This window comes from Cucurbita pepo, chromosome LG05 (genome assembly GCF_002806865.2).
Source record: "Cucurbita pepo subsp. pepo cultivar mu-cu-16 chromosome LG05, ASM280686v2, whole genome shotgun sequence".
Taxonomy (NCBI): Eukaryota; Viridiplantae; Streptophyta; class Magnoliopsida; order Cucurbitales; family Cucurbitaceae; genus Cucurbita; species Cucurbita pepo.
The window spans coordinates 1,008,777-1,031,331 of NC_036642.1; the positions used below are offsets into that span (position 1 = coordinate 1,008,777).

General features: G+C 34.4%; 5 protein-coding genes across 7 annotated transcripts; 3 read left to right on the forward strand and 2 right to left on the reverse strand.

Moving 5' to 3' along the window:
* Nucleotides 1–288: 288 nt before the first annotated feature.
* Nucleotides 289–6,678, forward strand: LOC111795412 (AP-2 complex subunit mu; the record flags this gene model as incomplete). 2 transcript variants are annotated; one of them, XM_023677823.1, is given in 13 exon segments in its annotated part: nt 289–466; nt 1,000–1,090; nt 1,300–1,394; nt 1,716–1,805; nt 1,879–1,927; nt 2,003–2,141; nt 3,230–3,346; nt 4,094–4,184; nt 4,267–4,308; nt 4,446–4,546; nt 5,273–5,387; nt 5,677–5,721; nt 6,166–6,678. In XM_023677823.1, coding segments are annotated over 13 exon segments (1,234 nt in total), but the record flags the coding sequence as incomplete, so codon positions are not given.
* A 393-nt stretch (nt 6,679–7,071) lies between these two features.
* Nucleotides 7,072–9,063, forward strand: LOC111794969. Its single transcript, XM_023677189.1, has 2 exons — nt 7,072–7,484; nt 8,959–9,063. The coding sequence occupies exons 1-2, from the start codon at nt 7,254–7,256 to the stop codon at nt 9,061–9,063; spliced, it is 336 nt and encodes a 111-aa protein (XP_023532957.1). The 5' UTR covers nt 7,072–7,253.
* Nucleotides 9,064–9,276: 213 nt separating this feature from the next.
* Nucleotides 9,277–11,841, forward strand: LOC111794970 (ferredoxin-2-like; the record flags this gene model as incomplete). The annotated part of the gene is made up of 6 exons (XM_023677190.1): nt 9,277–9,349; nt 9,921–10,009; nt 10,466–10,534; nt 10,724–10,768; nt 10,903–10,987; nt 11,274–11,841. Coding segments are annotated over 5 exons (321 nt in total), but the record flags the coding sequence as incomplete, so codon positions are not given.
* A 1,554-nt stretch (nt 11,842–13,395) lies between these two features.
* LOC111795417 (protein LOL1-like) lies at nt 13,396–15,624 on the reverse strand. The gene is made up of 6 exons (XM_023677830.1): nt 15,491–15,624; nt 15,077–15,275; nt 14,629–14,742; nt 14,322–14,435; nt 13,846–13,955; nt 13,396–13,759 (listed from the first exon to the last, which is right to left on the reverse strand). The coding sequence occupies exons 2-6, from the start codon at nt 15,138–15,140 to the stop codon at nt 13,727–13,729; spliced, it is 435 nt and encodes a 144-aa protein (XP_023533598.1). The 5' UTR covers nt 15,141–15,275; nt 15,491–15,624; the 3' UTR covers nt 13,396–13,726.
* A 3,136-nt stretch (nt 15,625–18,760) lies between these two features.
* LOC111794564 (plant intracellular Ras-group-related LRR protein 5-like) lies at nt 18,761–21,237 on the reverse strand. Of its 2 annotated transcripts, XM_023676599.1 has the most exons (4): nt 20,615–21,237; nt 20,185–20,298; nt 19,149–20,050; nt 18,761–19,070 (listed from the first exon to the last, which is right to left on the reverse strand). In XM_023676599.1, the coding sequence occupies exons 1-4, from the start codon at nt 21,126–21,128 to the stop codon at nt 18,912–18,914; spliced, it is 1,689 nt and encodes a 562-aa protein (XP_023532367.1). In that variant the 5' UTR covers nt 21,129–21,237; the 3' UTR covers nt 18,761–18,911. The 2 variants fall into 2 exon arrangements, with proteins under 2 accessions (XP_023532367.1, XP_023532368.1); XM_023676600.1 differs by lacking the exon at nt 20,185–20,298 and having other exon boundaries at nt 20,615–21,128.
* Nucleotides 21,238–22,555: the final 1,318 nt, after the last annotated feature.

Below are 22,555 nucleotides of genomic sequence, written 5' to 3' on the forward strand. Positions count from 1 at the left end.
TGAACTCCGTAGAAAACCCCTTTTAGAAAAAGTATTATGTGATCCACGTACTGTATGAGATAGAAAGGATCTGTGGTAAGCCAAAATAACTGTTAAAGCTTTTGAAATTATGGTATTCAGTAATAATTTCAAAGATGTTTGGTTATTCTATTGTCTCTAACATCTATAGGAGAATATTGTCGCATGGATGGAATATTGCTTATTTAAGCTTACGGATGCAATTTTTATGCTCTGTTGAATATATGTTTCAATATGTTTTTCTTTTTTTACATTTATAAATTCTCTCAGGGGAAATATGGTGGATGCCTTCCGAACACATATAATGCAAACCAAAGAACTTGGCACTTGTCCTGTGCGGCAGATCGGTGGTTGCTCTTTCTTTTACATGAGAATTAGCAACGTATACATTGTGATTGTTGTTAGCAGCAATGCAAATGTAGCTTGTGCATTCAAGTTTGTTGTTGAGGTACTTAGCATCTTCCTTACGATTTTATGCTTTGGTGAAATATTATTTTCCAGAATATGAACTATTTTTGAGTTTATATTTAGCTGCCTTTTTAAAAATTTATTTAGCGTCCGCTTTTAGAATATAAACTATGAACTCTATTTTGCTCAAGTAGCTAAATTTCAATGAAAACAATTATAGCCAAATAATGAAGGGAACACACACACACACGCACAAATATATATATGTGTGCACGCGCGCGTGTGTATGCGTGTGAGAATGTACAGTTCATTGTCTACACTTGAACTGTGTTAACCCATTCTTTTTGTAATATGTAGCTCATGCTCATCAATCTAGATTGAATGCCCTTTATTTTTTACTGTCTGGATTAGCTTAGGGACCTCTCATCCCTAAGGCCTTTAGGCTGTGTTTTTCCTTTTTATGTTATTTAACGTGTGTTTCCCATAAAAAGAAAAGAAAAGAAAAAGAAAAAGAAAAAGAAAAAGAAGGAAACATATTATTTTTATGGAACTTATGATGGAGTTTGCTTACAGGCTGTTGCGCTGTTCAAATCTTATTTTGGTGGGGCTTTTGATGAAGATGCAATTCGAAACAATTTTGTTCTTATTTACGAGCTTTTGGATGGTATGTGATGCCTTGATGGTTATTTCCGTTCTTGCTTATTGTGGTTGAAGTGTTTAGCACGAACATTTACTGTCATCCATGCTACTTATATTCTCAAACATCTTGATGAACTAATTCTTGCTACACCTCTTTGTATTCTTACATTTTTCTCAATGAAAACTTAGACGCGTTTCTGTCATGAAATTTGATATCTCCCTTGCAATTGGCAGAAATAATGGATTTTGGTTATCCACAAAACCTCTCGCCTGAAATTCTGAAACTATATATCACTCAAGAAGGAGTTCGCTCACCATTCTCATCCAAGGTTAGCTAATATATACATATTCTCCAACAACCTAGCGGTATAAGCCAGATTTTGAGCATGTTAATGGTGCATAGCTGTAACTTTTCTGTATCTTACAATTTCTTTCTACATCCATCTCACCCTTAATAATTTTCTGTCCATTTGTATTTCTTAAGAGGATTAGTCATACACTGTAACATCGTGAAGTTTCTCTCAATCATTAAATCTTTCTCTTCTAGTTAAAGTAAAAATGTTGTTTTAAAGAGGAATAAATGTCTGTTTAAATTTGATGTTTTTTGATGTCTTTTTATTTTCCTTTTTTTGCACCCTATGGTAAAAAAGCCTGCAGATAAACCTGTCCCGAATGCAACTTTACAAGTTACAGGTGCTGTTGGTTGGCGAAGGGAAGGCCTTGTATATAAAAAGAATGAGGTGAATGATGATTCTTTCTTTTTTCCTTGCATGATTAGAGAAACGAACTGAATTCTGAACATTCTCTCTGCAGGTCTTTTTGGATATTGTTGAAAGTGTAAACCTTCTTATGTCTTCAAAAGGTAGATAATGGCTTTCAAAGTTCCTGAGTTATTACATACCTCTTGTGGAACCTTATAAACTGTTGGTGATTATAGGTAGTGTTTTGCGTTGTGATGTAACTGGGAAGATTCTTATGAAGTGCTTTCTTTCTGGAATGCCTGATTTAAAGTTGGGTTTAAATGATAAGATTGGCCTTGAGAAAGAGTCGCAGTTGAAGGCCCGTCCAACTAAAAGGTAATTTTTCATGGAAGACTTGAATGATACTCTACAACCATATGATTTATTGATTTATCTCAGCCGTCTAAGGCTACTTTTTTTTATTTATTTTTTATTTTTTATTTTTAAACTAGTTTATTTACTTAGCATCATTAACTCTTTCTGTTTCATCTAAAACAATGTGACAGTGACCAGAACGCTTGTTTGGATTAAGTCTAAAAGAATGACATTTGCATACATCGATTTTTTTGCTGAACATTCTAATGAGTTTTCTACTCCAAGAGTAGTTTTGAAATATTTATGAAAGATCAATGGTAATATTAAAAGATTTAAAAGAATAAAGGTATTTTTAAAAATAATTTAGCCCATTTTCTTCTTANAGAATGACATTTGCATACATCGATTTTTTTGCTGAACATTCTAGTGAGTTTTCTACTCCAAGAGTAGTTTTGAAATATTTATGAAAGATCAATGGTAATACTAAAAAATTTAAAAGAATAAAGGTATTTTTAAAAATAATTTAGTCCATTTTCTTCTTGCTTTCTCTTTTTAATTATTTATTATTCTTTTAAGAGAAAAGACGCTTATACTCTAGATTTGATGTTATTTATTTGATCGTGTATTTGTTGTATACTGGTGAGTCAAGGACAAGGGAAAAGAANTTATTCTTTTAAGAGAAAAGACGCTTATACTCTAGATTTGATGTTATTTATTGATCGTGTATTTGTTGTATTCTGGTGAGTCAAGGACAAGGCAAAAGAAAAAAACTACTACGCTGTCTTGTGCAATTAATTCTTGCTATTTTCCTGAACTTCTTTAAGGAGCAAAATATAATTACAAGCAGTTGAGTGATTCCACTTTTCTCATTTTTTGAATTGTGGTGGTGAAGAATAATTTGGCTTAGGTCTTTCTTACATGTTTCCAACAGCTGAGAAGCACACATGGAATATCATAGAATTCAAGAAGGGATTTTGGTTTCACACGCTTCTTTATATTGTGATATTTCATTGGTCTAGAACTGTTACTATATTTTAGAGTTAATGAACCCCCGGTTATAATTTCATTTAAAAAGGTATTCATTTTTTGTTTTATGATTTATTTTGCAGTGGTAAAACAATTGAGCTTGATGATGTTACTTTTCATCAATGTGTAAATTTGACGAGGTTTAACTCAGAGAAGACAGTCAGCTTTGTACCACCCGATGGGGAATTTGAATTGATGAAGTAAGCTTGAATATCTTTATATTTAATTCTGTCTCCTCTGCTGTTTAAAGTTGAGATTCTTAATAGTTCAAGTTTTTTATTCTTTACTTAGCTTTTCCTTTTAATTTTTTTTGAACATCTAGCTTGCATTATCTTTAGTTATTACCATTATAGAGTATACTATCTTCATTTTTTTGAAGTATGGAGTTCTTTCACAGTAATGTTTATTGCTTCATCATGTCATGTTCAAGCATGTTATTAGTGTGTAAGTCACTTCTAAGGAATATAGTTCAATTGTTCTAAAAGGAGGTGAAAAACTCTTCTACTCTGTCTGTGTCGTCAAGTTGAAGAATTTCCTTGTTGATATCTGGACATCCATTTCTCTTATTATTTGATGTTGAATAGTTTTCCTTGATTGGCGCTCTTTTAGATTTCATACATTTTTGTACTTGATTGCTTTTGCACTTATTTTATGGTTATTATTATATTTGTTATCAGTATGTGAGTGTGGGAGTTATTAGTTGTGCCCATAAAGAACTTTTAGTGTGCATCTTGTACAAAAAAATTATCCGCCTTATATATTACCTCCTGCGGAGGGAAGGACAAAGGACCCCATCATATTTAAAGAAGGTTGGTAGGGGAAAAGGATTAATTTTTGTTTGGATGCATACTGAGAGTTTATTCGATTTTCATGTTTATTCTCTCATACATACAACAAATTTCTTCTCCTATTATCTAATATAATGTTCATATCTTCTTTTGATGCAGATATCGTATTACTGAGGGTGTTAATCTTCCATTTCGAGTACTCCCAACAATTAAGGAGCTTGGTAGGACACGTATGGAAGTTAATGTTAAGGTTTGTGGTTCTCTAAATTTCATTATCTTAATCATACCAAGTTCTATATTTCTTTTTAAGTCCATTCTTAACTGGCCTTCAGGTGAAGAGTGTCTTTGGTGCAAAAATGTTTGCTCTTGGCGTGGTCATTAAAGTTCCTGTTCCAAAACAGACAGCTAAAACTAATTTTCAAGTGACATCGGGTCGAGCCAAGTACAATGCCTCTATTGATTGCATTGTGTGGAAGTGAGTGTGTTCTTTAGCTTTAAATGTGCTCATNTGGTCATTAAAGTTCCTGTTCCAAAACAGACAGCTAAAACTAATTTTCAAGTGACATCGGGTCGAGCCAAGTACAATGCCTCTATTGATTGCATTGTGTGGAAGTGAGTGTATTCTTTAGCTTTAAGTGTGCTCAGTGAATTTCTGGTTTTTTCTTCTGTCAAATACCTGTTCAAATCCTTGCACTTCGTAGATAGATATTTGTGCAGTTAATCATCTTTGTGATCCTTGACTATTCTCACGGGACATATTTTGGCCTTAGTTTCATAAGGTGTAATCTCCATTTCACATAGCTTTCCGGAATCATTTTTGTTTTACTTATCACGTGCTTGTTTAGTTGCAACTTTTCTTTTTCATTATATATTCCANGGGACATATTTTGGCCTTAGTTTCATAAGGTGTAATCTCCATTTCACATAGCTTTCCGGAATCATTTTTGTTTTACTTATCACGTGCTTGTTTAGTTGCTTCTTTTCTTTTTCATTATATATGCACTTCATACATGCATACTCTTATATTTGTGCAATTAGGTTGGATTTACATCGTCCTCTTCATATTATCTACAGTTGTTTTCGATAGATCCCAATTGATAGTCTTCAAATCTAGAATTCCACCTCTAAAATTAATTAAGAAACTCTACACTATGATATTTTAAGAGTNATCTAGAATTCCACCTCTAAAATTAATTAAGAAACTCTACACTGATATTTTAAGAGTGCTTCCCATTTTCTCACAAAATCTTAATCTTCTTTTGAATGAGTATATTATGTTGAGTCTCATGTTTAATGATTTGCAATTGTGGCTTAACTTTCTAATTGTGTTAACTATAGGATCAGAAAATTTCCTGGACAAACAGAACCAACCATGAGTGCAGAAATTGAGCTGATTTCTACAGTGACGGAAAGGAAACCTTGGACACGGCCACCAATTCAGATGGAGTTTCAGGTTCTCAATGATTTAACCCTAGCATACTATTTTAGAAATGATGCGTAGATGGATTTATTTTCTAAAAATTTGAAAGGCAAAAAAGAAGAAACAACAACATTCTAAAATATTGTCATCTTAACAGTTTCATATATATATATATATAAAAGATTCTAAAACGCTACCACTGGGAGCGGTTTCCCATTTGAAACATGGTTCAGATGTTCCTGTGAATTAGGTTTTTAATTTCTCTTCTCTGTTTCATCATTATGTTGGTGGTGACATATTTATTTATCCTTTTGGGTATCAGGTTCCCATGTTCACCGCATCTGGTTTACGTGTCCGTTTCCTTAAGGTATTTGTTTTTTTTTTTTCTTTTACTACTCGGTAACAGAGCAGTCCATGCATGTGATGTACAATATGTATATAAATATAATGCATGATGCAACAATTTTGTGTATGGCATGATAATAGTCGGAAGAATGTTTCTTTTGAGCGGATCTGATAGAATCTTTAAAGGAATACTTGAGGTGGGAGCATTCAAACATTAGACTGGCTTTTTAATTTGTCAGTCTCAATATCACTGGTGGGCATGCTAGACGTAATTTCTCACCATATGTTTATGTGAAATTGAAATTACTAGTGTCTTTTTAGCATTAATGATAATCATATGAATAGGTTTACAGAAAATTAGTTATGTGAGTGGGTTTAAGACATGTCTGACCCGAAGTTTGATTACTAGAAAATTCTCAAGTAATATCTTCCCAAAATGAATCCTTATTCTCAAATTGTTCTTCAGGTGTGGGAGAAGAGTGGTTACAACACAGTTGAATGGGTTCGTTACATAACTAAAGCTGGATCATACGAGATCCGGTGTTAGAATTACAAAGATCTAGCCACGAAGTATAAAGAACGAAAAGAAATTGATTGGATGGACATAGAATGACCAAAACATTCTCGTCGACACCATCGTTATTCAAGACAATTAAGAGAAGGTTCATGGAGAGAGTGGGGGTGGTTTTTGATGGATCATTGGAGCATGTTAGTTGCTTTTGTTTTTGTTGTCCTACACCTTTGAGCATAGCTATTTGATGTTTATACTGTTAGAGCATATGTAAGCCAAACTTCTATATTCTTTTCTCCCTCCTTTCTGCTTATTTTTTCGTCATTAGAGAAACGAGATCATTCCTTGTGGCTGCCTTTCTGTTGTAATCAAGGCCTTGTAGTGAACACTCTTTGTTGGATGAATTTCTTTGATTGCTGGTTTGTGATCGACCTTGTGAATTTTATGATAATACTTCTTTCAAGATAATATTGTTACGAGTTGATGTTCTGAAATTGGTATTTTTTTTTTTAAAATTTATTTGAAAGAAAAGTCATTCTTGATTGATATATTATAGAGTATTATTTACTAGAACGTAAAAAATGATAGTATAATCGACATAGAGATAATTAGTGATAAAAATAAAAAATAATAATAGATAAATGATAAATATCTGTTATTGATAGACAAGAATAGAGACCATAGTGATTGGGTTGTAACTAGAAAAAAAAAATATATATTTATGAAAAAATATTTAAATAGATTAGTCATTTTTTTAAAAAAATTATCATATTTGAAAGCTATTTATTAAAAATTTCGAAAAAGTAGGTTATATATATATATTTTAAAAACAACAAAAATTGATATTGGCTTAAGCGCGGTTGCAGTTTACCGCGAGTGCCTAAGCAGCTACAAGGAGACGGATAATAAAAAGGAAATCTCCAACGATCCCAGAATTCAGAAATCAGATCATCAAATTCCGCTTTCTTTCTTTCTTTCTTTCTTTCTCACGCTCTCCATCTCTATCTGTGATTCGATCAGTTCGATCGTTGCAGTGTCTGGAGATGCGGTTCTTGAGGAAGATTGCAGGATTTCTAGGGTTTTCCAAGGATGATGCTCACGACGTCAAGCACGAAGACGAAGAAGTTGAGTCCGGTAATCAGGCTCCCAAACGTGTCCATATGCAGGAAACTGGTCCTCGGAGGGGTTTCAGCGTCCCTGTCCAGGTCGCTGTCAATGTTCCTCAACCCGGCCCTATTCTTGTTCCTTCTAGTTCAGGCGATGGTGGAGTTCAGGTTCGTTCTATAATCTGTTTTGTTATCTTTTAATTTTCGAATGTTTGCTGGATTGTTTGTGTTTTCCTGTGTTTCAGAATAAATTCGGTAATTTTTCTCTACGGTGAGTCTATGGTCAAAGTGAGCGAGATTTTTTTTACACAGTTTCGCCGAAAATCTGTTATCGTCTTTGTTCGAACTAGGTCAATGAGATNGTTTTCCTGTGTTTCAGAATAAATTCGGTAATTTTTCTCTACGGTGAGTCTATGGTCAAAGTGAGCGAGATTTTTTTTACATAGTTTCGCCGAAAATCTGTTATCGTCGTTCGAACTAGGTCAATGAGAGTTTCAAATTTTCTGCTGCTTCCAATACCACGTCGATTATTGGATTTCCTGGTTTTGTCGGTGGATGCCAATTATATTTTCTTCTGCAAAAGGTTTCGTACTTTTGTATATGTTAGCTCAGGCTATCTGTAGCCATAACTTCTTTTCGAAATTGCTTTCTTTTGGCATTTATGAAGTTTTTCTGGCAACCTCGTCATAATAAATGCTTGTCAACTGTATTTAATCTTCGCCATTATTTTGTTCAACTAATTCCTCCCTTATAAATGCTTGTCAACTGTAAAAAAAACTTATGATTGTCTTGCTAATGAAGGCGCGGGTGATTGAATATGATAGATCTATGTGTTGTTTCTATGAATACCATGCAGATAAGAGGCAAAAGCAACAATAGAGGGTAAATAGAATTGAACTAGGAAGAGATAAACGTAAGCAAGTAATTTCCGTTTCCGTTTTATTGATTTTGAGTCTCATATGATAGTATCTGTGTTCAAATGGGCTGCATTAAATGTTAAATAGACGCCAAATCCTACACGGACTGTCTACAAGGGCATTGGTGACTAAGAAACCCACTTTCCGTAGAAATTAGAACCTAAAGCCACTTCTAGCTATAAGAAGACTTCCAGTTATACACATCTACGTTCTAACCAAGCTGAAACTGGAAAAAGAGAAAACTAAAACCATAGCCAACCAAAATGATTTCCAGAGTAGTTCCTAAAACCGAGAAACCTTTTGATGCAAAATTAAGGTTTAGGCTATTCCTTCTCTATCCACCAAAGTGATTTGCCAATTGAAATCATCACCTTATCCATCTGTATGGTTATATGTTTGCACGGTCCTACATGTCATGTTGTAAGTTGGGTGAGTTCCTCCTCTAAGAATTTGCTAGTACAAGAAGTAGGGTACTGAGGGATATCATCTGAATGAGGCCTCAACTCTGCTTCGTTTGGCTAGTATGAATTGCACTGTTCTCATGATGATCTCCAGTCATTACATGGTTTCTAATATTTGCAAGCTTTCCTTCTTCTTGTAATCATTCATTGGTACAAGGACTTGTTTATGGTGAAAGTGTAGTGATGATTTTTGTCATTTGCAAGGTTGCAATGATGACATGTTGCATGTGTGTTAATTTTTGCCATATATTTCCTTTAAATCAGGGTTTGACGTGGTATGCCAAACGTCTTCGGGTTGATGAAGATGGAGATGTAGCTGAACAGTTCCTCGACGAGGTCTTACCTGAGATGCCNAGTTTGCTCTCGTAGAAATGGCACGGACCATTTTTAATTTTCGCTTCTTGAGCAACTTCTTCAGCTTTGTAGAATCGATTAAATGTTTTTCACCTGTCTTTTTAGACTATAAGTTGTTTAGAGTTTGGGGATTCGAAGTTTTCTTTTCCCTCCATTTTTAGTGTGTACTGGTACATGGTATTTTATTGTATAATGGTTATGAATTTGAGGCGCGGGTAATAAATCCAAATACTGCAGGATCAGTACATATTGCACACTGCCGAAGCTCAGAGCATATCCCTTCCTTTTGCTTGCAGGCACGGTATTGTTCTCTAATTCCCCAACTATTGATGAACTTTGCATATTCTTGCTCTAAGACATGTTTGAATATTATGTTAATGGCAAACACCATTGAATGTATGGGTGTTGGATCAACAATTTCGCTTGTCTCTGATGTTCTGTCCTCCGTCACTGGAAAACTGAGATCTGTCATAAAAATTTGTAGTTACTTAAGATCGTGGATTTATTTACCCCTAAAGTTGTTTCATTACGTACCCTATGGTAAGCATTGATCACTTTGGATGAATTATGTGCTATGATTTGAAAAAAGATACACACCCATGTATAGAAAATCTATCTATAATTTTGATACATTTCATTGATTTACATACATTAGGTTTCTGTCAAAGAATGTAAGTGCAGGTTCATGGTCCTGTTGTGTAAAAAACCGAATAACCGAATAGTTTACAACCAAACAAAAACCATTTCAAAATGAAAAAGCTCTCTTGCCCTTCTTTCAACTGATTCTTCCCTGCAATGAAGCCATTTTCTGCATCCTTTTGATCTCCATTATCGGTACATATCATGTTCTGAAAGTATTTGTTTTATGACAGGTTGTTGTACTAGTTGTGCTGTTCGAATAAAATCAGGCCAAATTAGACAGCCTGAAGCCCTTGGAATATCTGCCGAGTTGAAATCAAAGGCAATTCCTTTACTTGATTCTAGACTTGATTTTTTTCATGAAGTAAAATCTTAGATTATGCATCAGTATGTTCCAGTCAAGATTTAAGTGGAAGCTTTTCGTTCTATTTATGAATTTTGAGCCTGATTTGGTATGGTAGAAGCAACTGCTGCTCATTGAGGATAGGAATAACATAGTTGAGTTTGTATTCTACTGGTTACTGGATAGGAAAAGGAAGAACAATCAAGAGCTGGTCCTTGAATGCTTTTACAGGTCTCACTAGCAGAATATGCAGTTCTTGGCAAAATCATACAAAAAGATAAAAGAAAAAGAATACTGCAATTTGTATATCTATTTACCAAAATGCTTACCTGTGATTACAAAGGAAGAAGTTAGTGCAGTAGTAAAACCATTGACAACTTTCTGGATGATAACTGCATTGCTAATTGATATTCCTTATTATTCTCTACACTGCAGGGGTATGCACTTCTTTGCGTAGGTTTTCCAACCTCGGATGTTGAAGTAGAAACACAAGATGAGGATGAGGTATGTTTTCGAATATCTGCCACTCCTTAAGTTGAACCCAAATTCTGTTTGTTTGCCTAATTTTATATATTAGACATTTGGAGTTGGTATGATCATTCTTCATGCAAAAATTCACTACAATGCAGGTATATTGGCTTCAATTTGGANTTGCTATGATCATTCTTCATACAAAAATTCACTACAATGCAGGTATATTGGCTTCAATTTGGAAGATATTTTGCCCGGGGGCCAATTGTAAGTTCTTTACTTCCTTAAATCTATCAAAATTTACTGGATATGTGAAGTATTGGAAGAAAAATACAAAGGAAATATAAATCATGTTTTTTTTTTTTTTGCGGTTATGTTAAACAATTTATTCAATTTTCCAGGAGAGAGATGACTATGCTCTGGAGTTGGCTATGGCTGATGAGTAAACTATTGATCCTGGAGGATCTATGGACTGAGACATGAATGGTTTATTTCGAATCCTTTCTTTATTTGTATAGTTTTTGACTGTCAATATCATAGGAGATTCAAAGTAATTACCACTGCTTTTCTTTTTGACATTTTCTTTCATCACTAAGCTTCTCCAAAAGCCTTTTCTTGGTCGATAGAAAGTTTGTCTACTCTTGAACTANAGTAATTACCACTGTTTTTCTTTTTGACATTTTCTTTCATCACTAAGCTTCTCCAAGAGCCTTTTCTTGGTCGATAGAAAGTTTGTCTACTCTTGAACTAACCACACCCTCTCTTTTTGTAGGTTTGTCCCCTCATTGTGAACTCATAACTACTACAGTTTCAGTCCAAGAAATATGTAAGGAAAAAAAGGCCAAAAAGGGGTAAAAATTGGAGCAAGAAAGTACTGTCCAATGATGACAACTTCAAATTTCTTGTTACATTGTGAGACTCAGAATGTCTGTGTTGTGGATCCTAAAATAAACTAGAGATATGAAAGAAAGTAGAGAGGTTTGGGGGAAGTAATTGACCCATATTCATGTCAAGTTTTTCTAATATAAAATAGCAGGTAAAAAATCTCTATTTTGGGTAATTTTTTTAATGAAGGATGCATAAAGATGAAAGTTTATGACAAATCTAGATATTTTAAAGGAGAGTATGCTTTTGATTAGTAAACTTCCCCTGAGCACCTTGAAGGAAATTGGTGGATATTTGATTGGTTGAGTTGGTGCCATTATTACACAAAAGGTGCTCCTGCAAGGAAAAATGCTGTCAATTTGGTTGGACATGACTATTCATGATCAAATCAACTGTACAAAGCATTGACATATGATGACTATGGTTAAATTCAAGTCTTATTATTCCAATTTCATGACACTGTCTTCGATTTGTTGGCTAAGAACACTCTGTTTTTACTTAGACGACTTGGACATTCCTCTTTTCTACTTTTTGTGTTTGGACAATGACTCTCTTATTGTCAACCTCACATTTTGCTGTTTTGCTCTTGTCTACTGGGAGAGAATAAAAAAGTGGCATCTTTTCATATGCCATTTCCTCTTACTAATGCTTTCTTTCTAAGTTGTTAGGTCAATGTCAGCTTGAAGAACTCCATGCAGAAGAGGAAAATCAATGGAAAATCAGATTCCCTTATCAACTAACTCTTTGCTGCTCAATAATTCAGGTCCCCCACTCCTTTCTCCAAATCGTTATAATGCTTGACCTTCAAAACTGTGGTGCCTATTGCAAGCTTGCCTTGTTTTGTCTCCACTTTAGTCCCCTTCACATGCATGATTATGATCTTTTGTATGCCAATGGCGACTCATGTACCGTTCCGTTCTAATCAAAGTTGATTGTTATATAACAACGTATCAAACCATCTATTTTAACTGAAAGATCAATTCAAGCTGCTACATTAAAGGGTCGATCTGAATGAAGATTACTAAATCTAGATTGATTTGCACACCTCATTGACCCACCTAGAAATTAATGGATAAATCACATTGCATTCTAGCAATTTAAAGGGTAGAGATTTGTACTGGTACATGGTATTTTATTGTATAATGGTTATGAATTTGAGGCGCGGGTAATAAATCCAAATACTGCAGGATCAGTACATATTGCACACTGCCGAAGCTCAGAGCATATCCCTTCCTTTTGCTTGCAGGCACGGTATTGTTCTCTAATTCCCCAACTATTGATGAACTTTGCATATTCTTGCTCTAAGACATGTTTGAATATTATGTTAATGGCAAACACCATTGAATGTATGGGTGTTGGATCAACAATTTCGCTTGTCTCTGATGTTCTGTCCTCCGTCACTGGAAAACTGAGATCTGTCATAAAAATTTGTANTTGTGGGGTGAGGCACTTTTGGTTGCAGTATCAAAAAGTACTGATCTGCTTAAAATTTGATGGCAAAACATTGGACAATCTCAGCACCCAAGGGGCCCTATTCATCTGATGACATGATAACTTACACCATGTGAGTGAAAAAAGAGACAATTATAGTTGTGTAATTAACTTCCTTAGGATGCTTTCACTATATGCTCGTAGCTCTCTAAGCTCACTTGACCCTGTCAAAGGGACCACCTGTGTTACTTTTCATTTTGGTCCTTGGCGGTTTTTATCCTATGGTTTTTAACTTTCAATGGTAACCGTCTATCAGAGTATAACTCAATTGATTAAGACATCTTCAACTACACGTTTGTGATATTCTCCGAGATTAATCTGTCTCAAATGGAAAGAACCAAAACGTAACTTTGAAAGAAAACTCAAAACTTAAATGTAAAGGTTGTAGTTTGGTCCTATTCTTTCATTCTCTCTCTCTTTCTCTTGGTCCCAACTCAGCAGAACTCACATGGCTCAGGTCAGTTGGAATTTGAATTGACTGAATAGCATAATGTACTGATAATGAAGCAAACAGTCGACAAGTCAAAAAGCTGATATCTCATATTGACTCTCTTCTGCAGTTCACAAAGAAACCAAACTCCATCTTTATCCATCACTTATATTACACTCATCACAGTATAAAATGTTGCCCAAAACTACTTAAACCATGCAAATATCATTCAAGCACTGTGAAGATGAAGAAAAAAAAACGACATTTAATGTTCACGCGCAGAAATACAGCTCTATACAAGTGAATATGAGAGGAACCTCCGCTTGTCGAGTTGATCAAACATGGCGGAGGGCGATACGAATGATGCAAAGCCGCAGTTGTCGAGTCGGGGACAACCATGTTTACCATAACTTTAGCTGTTAGGCTTTTTGATCGACTGCGCTTGTCGACATCTACAAAGAAAGACATAATCAATAATGTGTGGCTTAGTAAGAATTGACTGTGGAAAGATTGAACAAAATGGAAGCTTTATACTGACCCCAACTGATGTCACAAAGTTGCATACTGCACATTTCACGGAACGTGCTCCATACTGATACATCAGTAGCATCCGGCAGTTCCCACAGCTCACATGCGCCACCTGATTCGCTGTAACAGTGTATATTTCTCGCTCAATTCACACGATTATGCTGCTATTCGTGATGGGAATTAGCTAGGAACGTGTGAGATCCCACATTAGTTGGGAAGGAAAACGAATCATTCTTTATAAGGGTGTGAAAATCTCTCCTTATTCAGACGCGTTTTAAAAACCTTGAGGTGAACCTCAAATGAGAAAACTCAAAAAGGACAATATCGGTTAGCAATGGACTTAAGCCATTTCAGAATGGTTCTAGTCAGCAAACTACCAAGACTGGTTCGAGATGTCTAGCGTGATTATGATTCAAGTTTCGTGAAGTTAGCAGGATTTGTTCAAGATGACAAGAATCACTCTCTAAAATAGTTAGATTTCCATACCTTCCAAAGCTAAGTTGACGGTGTGACAACAAGAACATTGCACGCTGGTAGCACCATGAATGTACATGAGAAGAGTATGGCAGCCTCCACACACCAGTTGTGCCATTTCTGTGCCTGTTTTACACATAAAAGAACTAAAACTTCCGATCTTTCTTCAAAAGAAAAATAACAAAATTCCCAAACATAATTTGTGAACGCCGTATTATTCTTATAAAGAATGTTTCGTTCTCCTCCCCAACTGATGTGAGATCTTACAATAGAAACTAAGAAGCGGAGACAGTAAAGAAGAGGAGGAAGAACTGTATACCGGGCGGCGGAACAGCGGTAACTGCATTACAAACTGCACAGCAAACAGAGGTTGCCCCAACAGGATAAAGCAAAAGGTTTCTACATCCGGAACACACAAGCTGGCTCTGTGCGGCTGATTACCAACAAAATGCACATTTCAAACATCAGTTGAGTATCAATAACAAAACACTAATCTATGAACAGCAGATTCAATCTAATTTAAAAAACTTGTCTTTCTTGCAGAATTTCTCACAGAACCAAATTCTAAGCCAAGAAGAGCAGACCCATTTGGCTATGAAAGTGAAGTGTACAACAAAGCTCAAATGGATGATGAACAAATACAAAAGGAGGGAGAGAAAGCAAAGAAAAATCAGTAGATTTTCCAACCAGAAAGATGGAAAATGGGCAATCAACACATTTTGTGAGCACGCACACTAGAATGTAGTTAAGATGAAGAGAGTGAGTACTATTAGCAGGTGGAGTATAAGGCGGCGGAGGAGTTGGATATGGCGCAAGAGGAACTGGTGGCATTTTGCAGCTTGATGCAGGGGAATCTCCTCTACTCCTCTTTCAACCAAGCTCTAAGAAGCTCTCTCGCTCGCTCGCTGCCTCAGCAACAGACAATATCAGCTACTTTCCCATGCAAAAAGCTTTCTGAAGCTGAGCCTGTTGAGAAAGTGCAAAGAAAACACAGAGGTATTATCAAAATAAGGCAGCAAGGAAGAAGCAGGGGAAGGAAAAGGCTGCAAAAGCCAAAGCAAGTTTGGTGGGCAATGAGCAGCGAGCAATGGGGCAAATTCATACATTTTTGCAACTTTATTAGACAGAAAAAAAGGGATGTAAAAATTACACAAACTTTCAACACTTTGATTGTCTCTTACCATTTAGCTTTGTCCTTTTCCTTTCTTTTCTTCAGAAACTTCCTTGTCAAGATTTTGAACAGAACACCTTTTCAATCCCTCAAATACCAATTTTTTCAATCCAATCTTGTTTTTCAACTTGTCCCCAAGCAATGGCTTAATCAATTAAGCTAAAATAAGATTAGGAATAGACCCTTGTCAGGTTCTTGTGAGTTTCACATAAAAGAGTTTTGCCCCGAGGTGCATAGTATCTAAGCTCATGAAATGCATGTGTCGCGATCGTATTTCTTCAACCGTGCATCGTTATAACGTTAAAAAGGATTGAACTTGGATTTGGATAAGTAGTTTGTTAATGAGGATGGCATTGGTAGCTTTATTGGAATTGGTTTTAGTTGAAGTTTGGGTGATGAAGGCATCTGGCACACGTTACACGTGAGTGTGGAGACAGCAAAGGGCCACACGCTCCTTTGTCATCGGAACACTCGTGGCTGTCGATCAGCCGCGTCACGCACTATTTACTATTTCTCCATTTTCTTTCAACCTTTTCACTTTCCTTCCCTCTCTCTTAAAAAGTTTTGGTTTTTATCCAAATTCATGTGTGTCGGGTCGGATTGAGTTGAGTTAAAAATCCAATAATCCAGACAACTCCAACTAAGTTCACAACCAAACTCAATTCTAATTTCAAATTGGATTAGGTTGGGATGTCGGATTATTTTTTTTAAATTATTTTAAAAAAAATTATTTATCTACCATACATGTTATTTAAATAACTAAAATCCCGTAAAACTCAAATATTAAAGATTCACACGTTACAATCATCAAATATTCTTAATTTTCATAATAATTTTACAACCATGATAAGATCGAATTGGATTGCAATTCTATTTTTGGGTTGACTTGACAAAAGAAAGTCACATGCTAGCCAACTCGAATTTTCATTTGTCCACAAATTTTAATTCAATCTACATCGAAAAAAATTCTAACCCAACCTAACATTTAAGGTTCAAATTGGGTAATCCAAATTGATCGAGTTGCTAGATTATATGAACATTCCTACTTTATTTTCTTCACGTCCAAAATTCTAAAAATCTCAATCTTAATCGATTTCTTATTTTGCGTCTGGTCACAAAAACATGTGTAAGTTATGGGCAATGGTAAAATAGTTTGCAATAATAATGTGGAAAAAGTGATATACATATAGTGTGGTGTGTGGAAGGGACATGCACATGCCTTCACCCAATCTCTTACAACACATCTTTAAATGAGAGCGACACAACCAAATTCAACGACATCACCACTCTCGATTACCTTAATTATATTAATATACTTTTTAAATTCGACTCAATTATTTTTTTATAATTTTCTTCAATTTTAAATCAAATTTTATGTAAATTTCTGATACAAAATATTATACAAATGTTTATTTTAGTAATGATTTGTATATTATATGTTAATAATATAACATACTTTGTATTATATTAATAATTTAATTATTCCTATTTACTAAAATTTTACTAAAATAAATTATTAATATAAAGGGAAAAAATTGAGGTATGGGTATCTCAACCTTTCATATAGTGTAAAGTCATTGAAAGATCCATAGAAAAGAGGACAACTAAATTCTACTTTNTTTTTTTTTTTTTTTTTTTTTTTTTTTTTTTTTTTTTTTTTTTTTTTAATTATTTATTCCTTTTCTCGTTCTTACTTTTTGCAATTATCCAACTGGATATTCCCGACCTTCAATAATTATTTCTCGAGACGTGAAAAAGTGGTCAAACATTTTTGAATTTACATTTTTTTTCATAAAACTGTTTCGTCATATTATCAAGAGTGTAAGTTACGGAAGAAAGATATGAATACATAAAGAAGTAAATTGTGAAACAAAAAAGTAAAGTTGAGTAGAGATTTCGAAGAGGGGTTGTCGATATCAAAGCGATGTGGAAGAGCAATATCAAGATCTACGATGGTATCAAATGTGATATACGCATGGACCAATTGAAAACTACTTCCATTTTGTCCTATGGCTCACACTATTTTGGCATCTTCCTTTCCACCGTTCAATTACAACTATTTGTAGCTTTGACATGATTTTCTATGGGAAACACAACACAACACAAATTAGATATCGTCCACTTTAACCTTTTATGTATCACTATCAATTTCACAGTTTTAAAGCGGTCTATTAAAAAGAGGTTTCTACACTCATAATAACCTTACACACTACACATAATGTAGACTCGATGTATTATTATTTATATCCCTAAAAGTTGTGTGCGGGATGAGATTCTCAAAATTTATTTCTATGCATAATCACTTGGGACCAAATTCACGAGTTTGATCAATACTGTAGACCTAGACGATATTCATTCCTACTTAGAAACAACAACGTTCGTATATATATATATTCACATTGATGTGTTTATGAAAAACATGACATCGTATTGCAGACACGACAATTAATAAATGTACTCGTGAAAAAAACGTGGGAATAAGTGGTAGAGATGCAAATATTGGTATAAATGAAAATGGAAATTAGTTTCAAATCCACAAAGTTATGCCTTGACCGTTAGGGCAAACATTGTTGTTTTCCCCTTTTGATGAGAGTGAAAATCAGAATAAATCAGCTGTTTGTGTCCCCTTTTCACATCATTCATTATTGTTCTTATTATTATTATTATTACTAAAATTAAAATTTATAAATAAAGACATTCACTTGTTTGGTCTAATTTCAATTCAAACGGATTTCATCTTATCAAAAAACTAATCCATATCATGAAAAAAAAAAAAAAAAAAAAAAAAAAAACCCTTTTTGATATGTCCATCCTTTGCAAAACTCCAACCATATAAAGACATTAAATTTTTGGAACATATATTAAATCAAACATGTCATGTTTCTTGTAAAAATGGCCGAATAAAATTGGTGGATTATTCATAATTTTATTATTTTTATTTTAAAAAATTCAGAGATATGATTATGAGTTTAATTATCATCTTGAATGTTAAAAAAAAAAAAAAATGAATGGATCATGAAAGAACAGAAACAAGAAACAAGAATATTAGTAGGATTAAGTGAAATATATATATATACTTGGCAAGAAAGTGTTAAAAAAACTTTTCTTTTTGGACACATAACTCCAATGGCTAATTGAATAAGAGGAAATGGTGTTTGGAAGTGGAGAAAAGTGGTCCATGGTGGGGTTTGCATATAATGTAGTTTTAAATTTTAACAGCTGAAAACTACATTATATATCCATTAATCTAAACTATGTTCAAATGGGCAAAACTCGAATATTTTTAGGTCGATAAAAGAATAACGATGCTTATGAAATTGATACTAATTCGTCCACTTTACACAAACAATACTCCTTTACAAGTTCGAGCTAACCGACCCCTATACAATACACACACTGAGAGCCATATTTTCAATGGAAAAATGAACAAACTAAAGCTGTATTTCAGTAGATAACTTGTGGTTCGGTGTATCATTTGTTCTTTTGGAGCAACATATGGAGAAAAACCATATCCAAAACCCCCTCTCTTGAGCTGGTTGGGAGTTTATGCCTCTTTTCTCTACCGCATCAGCCATGTACTTTACAACACCCTGATAAACAAAGTTCATAGTAAATGCTGAGATTAGAGAACAAACCCACTAAGCAATTGATATAAGTAATGGCTTTACCTGAGCGCCCAATTCAAGAACTTCTCTTGGTGGTTCTTCCAGTGGAGTATCATCTGTTCGGAGAACTCTCAATTTTGATAAGAACCTGAAAGAGTCCGGCAGGAATCTTATCTGGTTTGCACTCATATCCAACTCCTCCAGCATTTCCAGGTTCCCAATGGATCTTGGTAAGGCTCTCAGGTCAGCAAAGTTCTTCCCAACATTCAGCTTCCGTAGGCTCACAGCAAAACACAAGTTTTCAGGGATTGTCTCCAGTTCATTGAAACTGACATCTAGTTCCTTCAACTTAGGCAGATTCCCCATTGTTGTTGGCAGTCCTCTGATTCTATTGTAATGTAGGGTCAAAATCTCCAAGCATTCGAGCTTCCCGATCGCCTCGGGGAGAGCTTTGATCGCATTGAAGTCCAGCCGAAGCTCCACAAGTGACAAACATGATCCAATTGTGTAAGGAAGTTCCTCAAGCTCGTTGGTTTCAGCGTTCAACTTCTTTAAACTACTCAAGTTCCCAATGATATCTGGTAAATGGGTGAAAAGGTTGGAGCTCAAGTCAAGAGTGATAAGGTTTTTCAGGTTCCCAAAAGAAGCTGGGAGTGATTTCAGCCTGTTCCCATGGAGGTCAACGTAGGTGAGATTGACAAGCTCCCCAAATGTTTCAGGAAGGTTTATTAATTGGTTCGAGTGGATGTCGAAATTTCGTAACGATCGAAGATCACTAATTCCAGGAGGAAGAGCCATGATCTTGTTTTCTGATAGATCTAATTCAACAAGATCAGATAACTTCCGAATTGAAAGTGGAAGCAATTCCATCTTATCCATTAACTTGCCCCTCAGATTAAGAACAGTTGACCCACTTTTAGCTATGCTTTCAATAAGAGCAGCAACTTTCATTGAACTCAATTTACCTTTTCAACACAGATCAAACAAACAAACTTAATAAGACAATGAAAAGATATGGATAAGAACTGAAGTTCTTGACTTTTGGCATCCATGGCAAACAAATTCTATCCCAAATAAAGTTCAAATTGACTAAACCAACCATCCAAATCACAGATTTCTTTAGCATTTATTCGGATTCGAGATACTAATCCCGGATTCACGAAGTCTCGGTCGGTCCCGAGCCATGATTCATCAAAATATTTCTGATTCAGACCTACAGATAATTACATAATATCCTTTTATGTTCGGAAAAAGGCTATTTATGCAACTTTTATCTCTTCAATGGATTATGTTTTGTCAACAGTATGTTTATGAACGTTTGAACTTCATTCTTGTTCATATTCAACGCCCTATTATATTATCAAAGCATATCTTGAAACATCAATTAATTGATAAAATCAGAATCAAAATTTCTGACTAACTTCAGCAGAAGCCTAAGGATCAGGATTCGAAACTCAAATCAAAGCTCTCAAAACTTTATGAATCAATAGTTAAGCACAAAGAACTACAGAGAATAATTTGAAATATACCTGAAGAAGAACTGTTAACAAAACCCTTATTACCATTGCTCTCGAGTTCTCCATTTTCCGTTTTATTCTCCAAATTTTGGTGGCTAATTAGAGCCTCTTTCGCAATCTTCTCGACTGGATCACTCAAATTCAGAGGGCAGTGGGCTTGAGAATCGCCAGAAACCAATAGAGAAGATCTCTGAATGAGTTCATCAAAGGTTCGAAGAATGTTATCGAGCTCAATCAAATGAATAGCTTCTCGCCTCTGTTCATGGCTCTCATACAGCACCATCGTCTTCCTCATCTGCTGCAAAATGGAGAAGAGCTCTTCGGGAACATTTTCAGGAACTTCCTGCTTTGAAATTTCCCCCAATTTGAAATCCTCTTCGTTCTGGACTGTATTCAAAATCACCACAGCTGCTTCAACCTCTTCAATGGAGGGCCTCGCCGGAAGTGATCGGAAAATCCTTGTGAGTTCGTTGACAGTGTCTATGAAGGAAGACGAAAGCGGGTCTTGCTTGAAGGTCGCATCCATGACGATTGTTCTTCTTCACTTCATTCTTGACCTTCCTCTCGGCTCTGTAAGCGTCATTTCTTGGTTTTCAAATTTTTCGTCTAATTTATAGTCAGAAGAGAGAATATATAATTTTTGTTTTTTTTTTTTTTATAAAAAAAACAATTTTTATTAATATATATATATTTTGTGGATTTGTCATTTCTTAACTACTCTAATAAACTACGTGCTTATGAAATAATTAGATGAACACGACTCTTCACAATGGTATGATATTGTCTACTTTGAACATAAGCTCTCGTGACTTTGCTTTAACCTTCCCCATATAACCTCTCGTGTTAGCAGAGAGTATTCTTTGTTTATAACCCCATATCATTCCCTAAATTAGTGGGACGGTGTTATCTAACAGAAATTACTTAAAATTAAATTTAAATTGATAAAAATGTTAGCATGGTGAGGTCAAATCAGGCAACAAAGCATGGTAGACTTTTCACAGTTCACTCGTGAAGAAATAATTAAAAAAAGAGACCAAAAAGAAAACCAGTTGCTTGCTGTGTACTCCACCACCACAATTTAAAATTAATGGGTCAATTGTAGAATTATTTCTCAAATTACTAATTTGTAATTAAATTAAAGTTAAATATTTAAAATAAAATAAAAACGATTTGAAATGATAATAAAAAAAGATTTATTTGTACAATATTTTGAATATTTGTTCCAAACAATAATAATTCCTTTGTTTTTCTTTTTGTATTAAATGAGTTTATTAAATGATAAGTAATCAATATTCATCTTTACTCACAAGCTGCCCATGACCCCTCACCTCCCATAAATACCCTTTAATTATCCTCTACTCTATTTTTTCTCATTTTCTTCTTACCCCAAAAAATCAATAAATTATTAAACACAAATATTTATAAATATATTATTTAATCAATATCTGTCGACTCCAACATATGCGTTGACATAATTCGTCTCTACCGATATAATATTGTTTAAACATCGACAAAAGGTCTCTCGACACGATTCTTTTGATGACCCCTTTCGACAACGTTTTTAGATTGAGAGAACACTTACAAAAATGTGTCAATAATTCAAATATGTTGACTAAGTGAAAGAATTCTACAAACCTCTATAAATTAATATTTTTTTACCTCAATTATGAGAAAGATTTGTATGTGGTTGAAAATTATTTAAAAAATAATATATAATTTTTTTCTCTAAATCAATTTAATTTCAAAGTCCCTGCAATCGATTCTCATTTAATTAATCAAATATCTTTTTCAAAAATGTAGAAAATTTTAAATTAAGCATATGGTCTTCTTCAACCACTACTCAATAAAAAAAAATATGTATTAATTAAGAGATATTATTTTTATTATTGCTTAATTAGTATTTTTAAAGATATTTTATTAGTCAAATAAAAAATTCATGATGATAAGCGTCTT

Excerpts from the sequence above, each read along its gene's own strand:
- LOC111794564 (XM_023676599.1), bottom strand. The coding sequence starts at position 21,128 with ATGGATGCGACCTTCAAGCAAGACCCGCTTTCGTCTTCCTTCATAGAC. Across the intron at positions 20,051-20,184 it reads AGAAATCTGTGATTTGGATG|GTAAATTGAGTTCAATGAAA; the intron begins GTTGGTTTAGTC and ends TGTGTTGAAAAG. Across the intron at positions 19,071-19,148 it reads TTCTTGAATTGGGCGCTCAG|GGTGTTGTAAAGTACATGGC; the intron begins GTAAAGCCATTA and ends TTTGTTTATCAG.
- LOC111795417 (XM_023677830.1), bottom strand. The coding sequence starts at position 15,140 with ATGCCACCAGTTCCTCTTGCGCCATATCCAACTCCTCCGCCGCCTTAT. Across the intron at positions 14,436-14,628 it reads TACCGCTGTTCCGCCGCCCG|GCACAGAAATGGCACAACTG; the intron begins GTATACAGTTCT and ends TGTGTAAAACAG. Across the intron at positions 13,760-13,845 it reads ACTTTGTGACATCAGTTGGG|ATGTCGACAAGCGCAGTCGA; the intron begins GTCAGTATAAAG and ends CTTTCTTTGTAG.